This window comes from Heterodontus francisci, chromosome 31 (genome assembly GCF_036365525.1).
Source record: "Heterodontus francisci isolate sHetFra1 chromosome 31, sHetFra1.hap1, whole genome shotgun sequence".
NCBI lineage: Eukaryota > Metazoa > Chordata > Chondrichthyes > Heterodontiformes > Heterodontidae > Heterodontus > Heterodontus francisci.
The window spans coordinates 46,073,801-46,086,004 of record NC_090401.1 but is presented as its reverse complement, the minus strand read 5'-3'; the positions used below and the strand labels follow the sequence as shown (position 1 = coordinate 46,086,004).

At 45.5% G+C, this 12,204-nt stretch overlaps 1 protein-coding gene across 1 annotated transcript in view; it reads left to right on the top strand.

Moving 5' to 3' along the window:
• LOC137347227 (exostosin-1-like) overlaps positions 1 to 12,204 on the top strand; it is a 297,713-nt gene that overhangs the window by 266,071 nt on the left and 19,438 nt on the right. The window contains exon 8 of the mRNA XM_068011474.1: positions 5,875 to 5,964. Within this exon, the coding sequence (XP_067867575.1) occupies positions 5,875 to 5,964 (90 nt within the window). The remainder of the gene's footprint in view (positions 1 to 5,874; positions 5,965 to 12,204) is intronic.

Sequence of the window (12,204 nt, the reverse complement as noted above, 5' to 3'; positions counted from 1 at the left end):
TTTTTCTTTTAGATCCCAACATGGACATTTGTGCATAGCCTTTATTTGCCTTCTGATTAGCTCATGTAGATGCACATAGATCACATTGATGCATCGAAGCAGAAGCTAGATAAGTATATGGGGGAGAAAAGAATAGAAGGATATGTTGATGGGGTGAGATGAAGTAAGTAGAATGGGAGGAGGGTCCTGGAGCATAAACACCTGTATAGACTGGTTGGACCGAATGTCCTGTTTCTGTGCTGTACATTCTATGTGTAGTGTCAATACAGCATGTGTATAACCTTTGTTTTTTGTGTACAGTACATGCGTTTTCTGAATATATTCAGTTACAGCCTGTGTCTATGTTCGGTATATAACCTGTGGGTAATCTGTACATATATTCAGTTACAGCCTGTATATAGCTTGTGTCTATGTTCAGTATATAACCTGTGTGTAATCTGTACATATATTGTCTTGTGTATATCCTGCCTTGTGGGCGTCTCGGGAGAGACCAAGGCTAAGGGAGTAAACCCTAACAGAAAATCCGGAGCGGAACCCCGAAGGCGGTCATGTGTCACCTTTGGCATGTTTCCGGCAGTTCCTGCAGCCATACCGGTGCCAAACGTCGTGCTCTGGACTCCTTTGGACCCCACCAGAAAGGCTGAGAGGGGGGTTTTGACACTTGGGCAATTCACAACCTCCACACATCCGCCCAGGCATGTGCCATGGAGAGGTCACTCCATAGTCGCCTCACAGCGACCAAAACAACATGGAAGGCAGCAGTTACGGGTTATAAGTCCGGCTCAATTGGTGTAGAGATTGGGCGCCACGGGTTGCCTTTGTCAGTGAGAGAGGTCATCGCATCTCACTGGACAGCTACCGCCCGCCTCAAACCGGGCAGCCCCCGATCTGTAAGGTTCTGTCCTGCCACAGTCCACCTGCTTCAATGGGTGCTTGGAGCTCAGCGGCATTGCCCGAAAAGTGGACTGCAACACCGCACCAAACAGCACGACAAAAAAAGGAAAGAAGGTACCAGCCCTTCATTTTGCAAACTGGAACGTCAGAACTATGTGTCTGGCCTGTCGGAAGACCTTACACAAATCAACGATTCTCGGAAGACCGCCATCATTAACAATGAGTTCAGTGGACTCAATGTGGACATTGCAGCACTTCAGGAGACACGCTTCCTTGTGAGCGGATCTCTAAGAGAGCAAGACTACACTTTCTTCTGGCAGGGTAGGGATCCTGAAGAACCAAGACAGCATGGAGTGGGCTTCGCCATCAGAAACTCTTTGCTCAGCATGATAGAGCCACCCTCAAATGGCTCGGAATGCATACTGTCCATCGGACTGCTCACTGCCTCTGGTCCAGTACACCTACTCAGCATCTATGCTCCAACACTCTGCTCCCCACTTGAAGCTAAAGCTACGAGGAACTCCATAATATCATTAGTAGCCTCCCCAATACCGAACATCTGTTCCTGCTGGGGGACTTCAATGCCAGGGTTGGGGCCGACCATGACTCGGCCCTCCTGCCTTGGGTGCTATGGCATTGGAAGGATGAATGAGAATGGACAGAGACTGCTTGAGTTGTGTACCTATCATAACCTCTGCATCACCAACTCATTCTTTCATACTAAAACCTGTCACCAGGTTTCTTGGAGGCACCCAAGATCACGTCGTTGGCACCAGCTGGACCTCATCGTCACAAGGTGAGCCTCTTTAAACAGCATTCAAATCACATGCGGCTTCCACAGTGCGGACTGCAACACTGACCACTCTCTGGTGTGCAGCAAGGTTAGACTCAAACCAAAGAAGCTGCATCACTTCAAGCAGAAGGGCCGCCCGCACATCAACACGAGCAGAATTTCTTATCCACAGCTGTTACATAAGTTTCTAAATTCACTTGAAAAAGTCCTTCAAAACACTCCTACAGGGGATGTACAGACCAAGTGGGCCCACATCAGAGACGCCATCTATGACTCAGCAATGACCACCTATGGCAAACGTGTAAAGCAGAATGCAGACTGGTTTCAATCTCACTTTGAAGAGCTGGAACCTGTCATAGCCGCTAAGTGCATTGCACTGCTGAACTACAAGAAAGCCCCCAGCAAGTTAACTTCCGTAGAACTTAAAGCAGCCAGAAGCGCTGCACAAAGAACAGCCAGGCACTGCGCAAATGACTACTGGCAACACCTATGCAGTCATATTCAGCTGGCCTCAGACACTGGAAATATCAGAGGAATGTATGATGGCTTTAAGAGAGCTTTTGGGCCAACCATCAAGAAGATGGCCCCCCCTCGAATCTAAATCAGGGGACACAATCACTGACCAAAGCAAGCGAATGGACCGCTGGGTGGAGCACTACCTAGAACTGTACTCCAGGGAAAATGTTGTCACTGAGACCGCCCTCAATGCAGCCCAGTCTCTGCCAGTCATGGATAAGCTGGACGTACAGCCAACAAAATCGGAAATCAGTGATGCCATTGATTCTCTAGCCAGCAGAAAAGCCCCTGGGAAGGACGGCATTACCCTTGAAATAACCAAGAGTGCCAAGCCTGCTATACTTTCAGCACTCTACGAACTGCTTTGCCTGTGCTGGGACAAGGGAGCAGTACCACAGGACATGCGCGATGCCAATATCATTACCCTCTATAAGAACAAGGGTGACCGCGGTGACTGCAACAACTACCGTGGAATCTCCCTGCTCAGCATAATGGGATAAGTCTTCGCTCAAGTTGCTTTAAACAGGCTCCAGAAGCTGGCTGAGCATGTCTACCCTGAGGCACAGTGTGGCTTTCGAGGAGAGAGATCCACCATTGATATGATTTTCTCCCTTCGCCAGCTACAGGAGAAGTGCCGTGAACAACAGATGCCCCTCTACATTGCTTTCATTGATCTCAACAAAGCCTTTGACCTCATCAGCAGACGTGGTCTCTTCAGACTACTAGAAAAGATCGGATGTCCACCAAAGCTATTAAGTATCATCACCTCATTCCATGACAATATGAAAGGCACAATTCAGCATAGCGGCTCCTCATCAGACCCCTTTCCTATCCTGAGTGGCATGAAACAGGGCTGTGTTCTCGCACCTACACTGTTTGGGATCTTCTTCTCCCTGCTGCACTCACATGCATTCAAGTCTTCAGAAGAAAGAAATTTCCTTCACACAAGATCAGGTGGCAGGTTCAACCTTGCCCGTCTAGGAGCGAAGACCAAAGTACGGAAAGCCCTCATCAGGGAACTCCTCTTTGCTGAAGATGCTGCATTAACATCCCACACAGAAGAGTGTCTGCAGAGACTCATCGACAGCATTGCGGCTGCCTGCAACGAATTTGGCTGAACCATCAGCCTCAAGAAAACAAACATCATGGGACAGGATGTCAGAAATGCTCCATTCATCAATATCGGCGACCACTCTCTGGAAGTGGTTCAAGAGTTCACCTACCTAGGCTCAACTATCACCAGTAACCTGTCTTTTGATGCAGAAATCAACAGGCGCATGGGAAAGACTTCCACTGCTATGTCCAGACTGGCTAAGAGAGTGTGGGAACATGACGCACTGACACGGAACACAGAAGTCCGAGTGTATCAAGCCTGTGTCCTCAGTACCTTGCTCTACGGCAGCGAGGCCTGGACAACGCATGTCAGCCAAGAGCGACGTCTCAATTCATTCCATCTTCGCTGCCTCCGGAGAATCCTTGGCATCAGGTGGCAGGACCGTACCTCCAACACAGAAGTCCTCGAGGCGGCCAACATCCCCAACATATACACCCTACTGAGCCACCCTATTGAGATGGCTTCGCCATGTGAGCCGCATGGAAGATGGCAGGATCCCCAAGGACACATTATACAGTGAGCTCGTCACTGGTATCAGACCCACCGGCCGTCCATGTCTCCGCTTTAAAGACATCTGCAAACGCGACATGAAGTCCTGTGACATTGATCACAAGTCGTGGGAGTCAGTTGCTCGTGATCGCCGGAGCTGGCGGGCAGCCATTAAGGCGGGGCTAAAGTGTGGCGAGTCGAAGAGACTTAGCAGTTGGCAGGAAAAAAGACAGAAGCGCAAGGGGAGAGCCAACTGGGTAACAGCCCCGGCAACCAATTTTATCTGCAGCACCTGTGGAAGGGTCTGTCACTCTAGAATTGGCCTTTATAGCCAAACCAGATGCTGCTTCACGAACCACTGACCACCTCCAGGCGCTTACCCATTGTCTCTCGAGACATGGAGGCCAAAGAGAAGTATATCCTATAAATATCAGCAGTGGGTATAAGCTTGTACACAGTCTATACATAGCCTATGTGTAACCTACATATAACATGTGGATGCTGTATCTTTCCAGTCTACAGGCAGCCTGTATGTGGTTTGTCAGTAGCCTAAACCTATCCTATTGATAGTTTGTGCCCAGCCTGTATAGGGTCTGTATGTAAACTGTATACAGACTGTGCACAGCCTCTACGTCATCTGTATATGGACTTCATGTAACCTACATTCACAGAATACCACATGGACATGAAATACTTCTAACTGAATATAAATGAAGGTTCTTGTGCAAAGAAATCTAGGTTAATACTGGCCAAGAGGCTTTTGAATTGGACCTAATTATAGTTTTGTGCCAAAGACAAGGTTATTTTTTTAACAAACTTTAATAGTATGTTGGGTGTGATTGGTAATTTTACTATTTACATGATCCACTAATTAAACGCAACACTAATTGAGGGGGGTGGGTGAGACTCCAAGGTTCAAGACTCCAGGTTCCATATGCTAAACAGAATGCGTGCAGACAATCTGTTAACCTCACACCTACAAATAGAGTAATCTCTTCTGCAACAAACATAACACTTTAACCAGGCAATGGAAAAGGATGGTTTTGGTCATGAGTACAATTGTTTACTCTAGCTGGACATATTCCGAGAGGTGTCATCAAATGATCTCCCAGCTCTAACCACCCTGCCCAACACTCACCTGCCATTGCTTGCCTGACATATTCGTCCTTGCGGTGCCCCACTTTCTCACAGCCAATCAGAAAGTGAACGGACTGTTCATTATCTGATTAGATGATTCTTGATTGTCAGTCAAACGAGCTTTTTCTCACATGTCCAATTTTATTCTTTATAACTGATAAACAAAAATGTTCAAAGAATTTTGGGTTTTTTAATGTCCCCACGATTTTTCTTCGAGGTTGCTGACAGCAGTGTTCTGGAGATTAGTCTTTGCCCTGGAATCTCCAGGAATCAATCCCCTGGAGTGGTGACAACCTTAGTCATGAGGGGCTGTACAATCTCATTTAATCAGACGCTGTGTCTGGTGATTTCAGATACTCCTCCCTCCTGGAGTTTGGGAAGACTATTAGCTCAGTTGTTAAATGTCTAGCCCAATATGGCTTTAAACCATGCAGACAAGGAAAGTCTTGCTTGTACTCAATACCCTGGTCTGTGCTGAGATAGTACACCTGGACCAAAGAAAAAGAAAAATATTAAGTGGGGCCCTTGCTACTGATCACTGCCCAGCAGCTTCTGCATCTGTGGGCATTGAATAAGCACTGGATTGGGTTCAGCAATGATACCTCCCACTGTCTAATAGCCTGCTGACACTCAATGGGATCATGCATGGAGAGCTCCAATAGGCATGATAATGGAGAACAACGGATGGCTGTGGAGCCATATCCTAGCATGAATCAGCCTCCCACAAAGGAAGTGACAAACAAGGAGAAGGCTACACTTTTTTTGTTAAAATCCAATTTTCTTCCTTTTCTGTCCTTAAGTGAGCTATTGCTCAGGTACCTCACCCCAATTGACAATCTTCACCTGTGGGGTACTAACTGTACAAGAATACAAATGGGAACACTTGAGCAGGAAAGGTCCCATACTAATCCTGATGCCTCTTCTTTTCAAGACAATGAGCAGTCGCTTCTTTCCCTACAATGCCATAACAACGGATGCTGTGCTGAGTCTGGATGAGGATACCGTACTCTCCACCAATGAGGTACATTGCATCTCTCTAAACTTAAGCATATTGTAGCTGCGTCTGGAAAGAGGATTATATTTATTATATATTAGAAATCTATATGCCAGGTTTACAATGTTGTAAATAACAACAATAAGCAGTGCGAATAATGGATATTAATACAATCCAATTCTGAAGGAAATATGGACCACTAAGTGGCACATGCAGTTTAACATAATTAACATTTGAGCAAAGATCCAAGAAAGAGATTATATATTACATGGAACAGAGGTATAATATGCTGATCAGCAAAGACATAGGGCTAGATTTTACCAGCCCCCCAACAGCGGGGGGCCCAGAAAATACCTTCAGGAGAGTCCCACCCTGGGCCTCGATGCCGGGAAGGCCCCACCCCATATTACCAGTGGTGGCGAGGCCTTGTGGCTGCCCCCCGCTGCTGCTCAGCGCCGGGGATATTATTAACATATGCTAATTAATTTGAATGAAAGCATAATTACTTACCTCATCGCGACGGCCGTCCTATGCTGATATTCTGGCTAGTTGTCGGATCTCCCGCGCCTTCGGATCTCCATTCGGAGGCAGGTTCAATCAAGGTATTCGAGAGGGAATTTGATTATTATCTGAAAAGGAAGAATGTGCAGGGCTACGGGGAGAAGGCAGTAGGTGAATTGTTCCTCTGGAGAGCCAACGCAGACTTGACAGCCTGAATGGCCTCCTTCTGTAATGTAACTGTTCTGTGATTCTTTGGGCTGGATTTTACCAGCTTACCGTCGATATTGGCGGTGAGCTTTTTAAGCGATGGGGGCGTGGGATTTGTCCCGCTGAGCCGCCTTGATATTTAGCGCGGCAGTTCATAAATATTCATTCATGGGATGTAGGTGTCATTGACAAGACTAGGATTTATTGCCTATGTCCGATTGCCCTTGAAAAGGTGCTGGTCAGCCACCATCTTGAACTGCTGCAGTCCGTGTGATAAAGGTGCTCCCACAGTGATGTTAGGTAGGGAGTTTCAGGATTTTGACCCAGCGATGAATGGATGCCGATATATTTCCAAGTCAGGATAGTGTGTGACTTGGAAGTGAACATGGAGATGGTGGTGTTCTTGTGAACCTGGTACCTTTGTCCTCCTAGGTGGTAGAGGTTTTAGGTTTGGGAGGTGCTGTTGAAGAAACCTTGGTGAGTTGTTGTAATTCATCTTGGATAATGGTTCACCAGACTAATTCCTGGGATGGCGTGTTTGTCCTATGAGGAGAGATTGAGAAGACTGGGCCTATATTGTCGAGAGTTTAGATGAATGAGAGGTGATCTCATCGAAGCGTACAAAATTCTTACAGGGTTCAATAAGGTTGATGCAGGAAGGATGTTTCCCTTGGCTTGATGGTCTAGAACGAGGGGACACAGTCTCAGAATAAGAGGTAGGCCATTTAGGACTGAGATGAGGAGGAACTTCTTCACTCAGAGGGTGGTGAATCTGTGGAATACTCTACCCAGAGGGCCATGAAGGCTCAGTCATTGAGTATGTTCAAGACAGAGATCGATAGATTTCTAGATATTGAAGATTTCAAGGGATATGGGGATAATGCGGGAAAATGACATTGAGCTAGAAGATCAGCCATGACCTAGTTGAATGGTGGAGCAGGCTTAAAGGGTCAAAAGGCCTACTCCTGCTCCTATTTCCTATGTTCCTATATGTCTATCATTCTATCAGTCCAATGTTTAGCTAGTGTAAAAAGGAAAAAATATGATACTAAGTTGCATTAGCAAAGGGATAGAATGCTCATCAAAGGAGGTTGTATTGTTGCTGTATAGCAGGGGTGTCCAAACTTTATGCGTCAGGGGCCACATTACAATTTTTGTCCTACATAGGAGGCCAGTGAGAAAATTTCGGAAAGATAAAGGCATTAAAAATTTATTTTATCAAAACAACAAATATGCATTTTTGTGAAGAAGCTTTCAATGAGGAAACTAATTTATTGACTTACTTTCTCATCATTGTGTTGAACACTGATTTAGTGACATACCTGGCATTAATTTTGCTTGCATAAATACTCAATCTCTGTCTGCACAATTGACATAGCAATGCGGAGTATTCCAGATAGATGACCATCTGTCAGGAGTGATCTTGATCTCTTTCTTTTCCCCCTCCCTCTCTCCCTCCCTCCCTCCCACACCCTCCCACTCCCCCTCTCCCCATCTCTCTCCCCTCTTCCCCCATCTCTGCCCACCGTCTCCCCTCCCCTCCCCAATTTCTCCCCCAATGTCACCCCTGCTCTTCCCCCCCCACACCCCGTCTCTCCCCTGATCTTCCCCCCCAGTCTCTCCCCTGCTCTTCCTCCCCGTCTCTCCCCCTCTCTTCCCCCGTCTCCCGTCTCTCCCCCCTTCTCTCTCTGTCTCTATCTCTCCCCCCCATCTCTATCTCTTCTATCTCTCTCCCCTCTCTCTCTCTGTCTCTATCTCTCCCCCATCTCTGGCTCTCTCTCCCCCTCTCTCTCTGTCTATATCTCTTCCCCACTCTCTGTCGCTATCTCTCCTCCCCTCTCTCTCTGTCTCTCTCTCTCCCCCCCTCTCTCTGTCTCTATCTCCCCCCACTTCTCTGTCTCTATATCTCCCCCCTGCTCTGCCTCTATCTCTCCCCCTGTCTCTATCTCTCCCCCCCTGTCTCTATCTTTCCTCCCTCTCTCTCTCTGTCTCTATCTCTCCCTCCATCTCTCTCTGTCTCCAAGTCTGCCCCCCCCCCCACCCCCGTCTCTCTCTGACCATTGCTGAGAGCGGGAACAGCGGTTTCTGAACTTAAGACAGATTCAAGTTTTTCCGGCAGGCTTTTTAAAACAAAAATCAGAACCCGCTGGAAAACCCCGAATCTGTCCTGACAGGTGCTGGGAGCAGAAAAAGCACTTTCTGAATTTTGGACAGATACGGAGTTTTCCAGCAGGTTCCGTTTTTTTTTAAAGCCCGCTGGAAGACCCTGAATCTGTCCGAAGTTCAGCAACTGCTGTTCCTGCTCTCAGTACCTGTCAGCTGTGAATATGGGTACAGTTTATATCCACGGGCCAGATGGAAACTCTTGGCAGGCCAGATCCTGGTCCAACCTGTATGTTCGACAACTCTGCTGTATAGTGTGTTGGTCAGATTGCATTTGGAGTCTTCTGTGCAGCTGTGGTGAAGTAGCTACAAAAAGGACTACCCTGTCCTTGGATGGAGACAGGCAAACTGGAAGATGTTATCAGGAATCTAAAGCATGAGGAAAAGTTCAACTTGCTTTCTTTTGTAAAGAGACTCTGATGTTTATGGAATCAATTGACAAAGCTGTATGAGGCAAATTGTTAACTGTGATCAAAATACCAAGGGATATAACTTTTAAATTGAGGAAGTAAGGAAACAAGAAGGGAAGACGGAGAGAAGTTTTGCACTTAAAGGCTATTAGAATTATGGAATGATATTACAGAAAGATACTGACAGGCACAGCATTACATAGAATATATAACACAGAAAAAGGCTATTCAGCCCAACCAGTCCATACTTTTTTTTTATTCATTCATGGGATGTGGGTGTCGCTGGCTAGGCCAGCATTTATTACCCATCCTTAATTGCCCTTGAGAAGGTAGTGGTGAGCTGCCTTCTTGAATCGTTGCAGTCCTTGGGGTACACACACAATGCTGTTAAGAAGGGAGTTCCAAGATTTTGACCCAGCAACAGCGAAGGAATGGTGATATATTTCCAAGTCAGGATGGTGTGTGGCTTGGAGGAGAGCTTGCAGGTGGCAGTGTTGCATCTGCAGCCCTTGTCCTTCTAGGTGGTAGAGGTCAGGGGCTTTTGAAGGAGTCCTGGTGAGTTGCTGCCACTGTGCGTCGGTGGTGAAGGGAGTGAATACTGAAGGTGGTGGATGGGGTGTCAATTAAGAAGACTACTTTGTCCTGCATGGTGTTGAGCTTCTTGAGTGTTGTCGGAGCTGCACCCATCCAGGCAATTGGAGAGTATTCCATCACACTCCTGACTGGTACCTTGTGGATGGTGGATAGGCATTGGGGAGTCAGGATGTGAGTTACCCGCTGCAGAATTCCCAGTCTCTGACCTGCTGTTGTAGCCACAGTATTTATATGGCTGGTCCAGTTCAGTTTCTGATCAATGGTAACCCCCCAGGATGTTGATAGTGGGGGAATTCAGCGATGGTAATGCCATTGAACATCAAGGGGAGATGGTTAGATTCTCTCTTGTTGGAGATGGTCATTGCCTGGCACTTGTGTGGTGCAAATGTTACTTGCCACTTATCAGCCCAAGCCTGAATGTTGCCCAGATTTTGCTGCATCTGTCTGCATCTCACTGCATGTCAGTGTTTATGCTCCACTCAAACCTGTAAATGGGATCTAGATACGGTTTGGTGTATTTCCAAAGAGCGAAGGGGTTGAGAAGGCTATTTTGGGGAAACATTAATTGAGTTTGATCTGTTACAAGGGGCAGGGCTTTAAGTGTAATCAGCTTTTCCTTGTGTTCGTATGAAGGGAAGATCTGTTTCCTTCCTTCTTTCCTTCCTTCTTCCTATCTCATTTCTGTCATGCTCTTTCTTTTTATTGTTCTTTCTTTCTCTTTCTCTCTTTTTTGATTTTTCTTTTGTTATTTCTGTCTCTGTCTTTCTCTCTTTCTGTCTCTCATTTGCTTTCTTTTTATTTATTTCTATTTTTTTCTGTCTCTCTGTTTTGTTCTTTCTCTCCCTTTTTTCTGTCTCTTTTTCTTTGCCTTTATTTTGTCTATATCTTTCACTCTTTTTCCTGCCTCTCTTGATTTCAACTTTACTTCTCTCTCCCTTTCTTTATCTCAGTTTCTTTCTATTTTTTCTTTTTTCTTTCTCTTTCTCTCACCTCTCTGTGTTTTTTCTGTCTGTTTCTTTCTTTCTGAATCATTTTTTCTTCTGACTCTGTTTCTTTCTCACTCTAAGATACAAGTTATTAAGGCCCAATAACTTAAGGACGGGCTACATCTTAACAGGACCAGAACTAACATCCTTGCAGGGAGATTTGCTAGTGCTGTTGGGGAGGGTTTAAACTAGCTTGTCCGGGGGATGGGAACCTGAGGGGTAGCTCAAATTGGAAGGAAGTAGAGCTGGAACAGGAGGTAGAAAGGTAGCAAGTGACATTAGAAGGCAGGCGAAACAAAGGCAAGCATCAACTAGGCTTAGAATGCAGAATAATTTCAATAAGACAAGGTTAAAGGCACTCTACCTGAATGCACACAGCATTCACAACAAGGTTGATGATTTAAAGGCCCAAATAGAGGTAAATGGGTATGATCTAATTGCCATTACGGAAACATGGCTACGGGTGATCAAGACTGGGAATTGAATATTCAAGGATATTCGACATTTAGGAAGGACAGGCAAAAAGGAAAAGGAGGTGGTGTTGCGCTGATAATGGATGGGATCAGTACTTTAGTAAGGGAGGATCTCAGATCAGAAGAACAAAATGTGGAATATGTTTGGGTGGAGCTAAGAAACAGTAAGGGGCAGCAAACATTGGTAGGAGTTGTTTATAGGCCACTAAACAGCAGTGGTAGTGTGGGACATGGTATTAATCAGGAAATTAGAGAAGCATGTAGCTTGGGTAATACAGTAATCATGGGTGACTTCAATCTGCACATAGACTGGGTAAACCTAATGAGCACTAATGCTGTAGAGGACAAGTTTCTGGAATGTGTTAAGGATGGTTTTCTACAAGGAGGCCAAAGAAGAAGATGTTGAGGAACCGAATAGAGAACAGGCTATTTTATATCTAGTATTATGTAATGAGAAAGGGCTAATTAATAATCATGTTGTAAAAGAATCTTTAGGGATGAGTGACCATAACATGATAGAATTTTACATAATGTTTGAAAGTGAGGTAGTTCAATCTGAAGCCAGGGTGTTAAATTTAAACAAAGGAAATTATGAAGGTATGAAGGGCAAATTGGCTGAGGTGGATTGGGAAAATACATTAAAAGGTATGACAGTTCATAGGCAATGGATAGTCTTTAAAAATAGTTTACAGCAACTATAGATTCCTTCAAGGTACAAAACCCCAAAAGTAAAGGCAGTCAACTGTGGATAACAAAGGAAGAAGTTAAGGATTGTATAGGATTAAAAGAAAAGGCCTATAAAACTGCCAAAAATAGTAGTAAACCTGAGGAGTGGGAGGATTGTGGAATAGAGCAAAGGAGGATGAAGAAACAGATAAAGAAAGAGGGAATAGAATATGAATGTAAGTTAGCAAAAAACATAAAAACAGACTG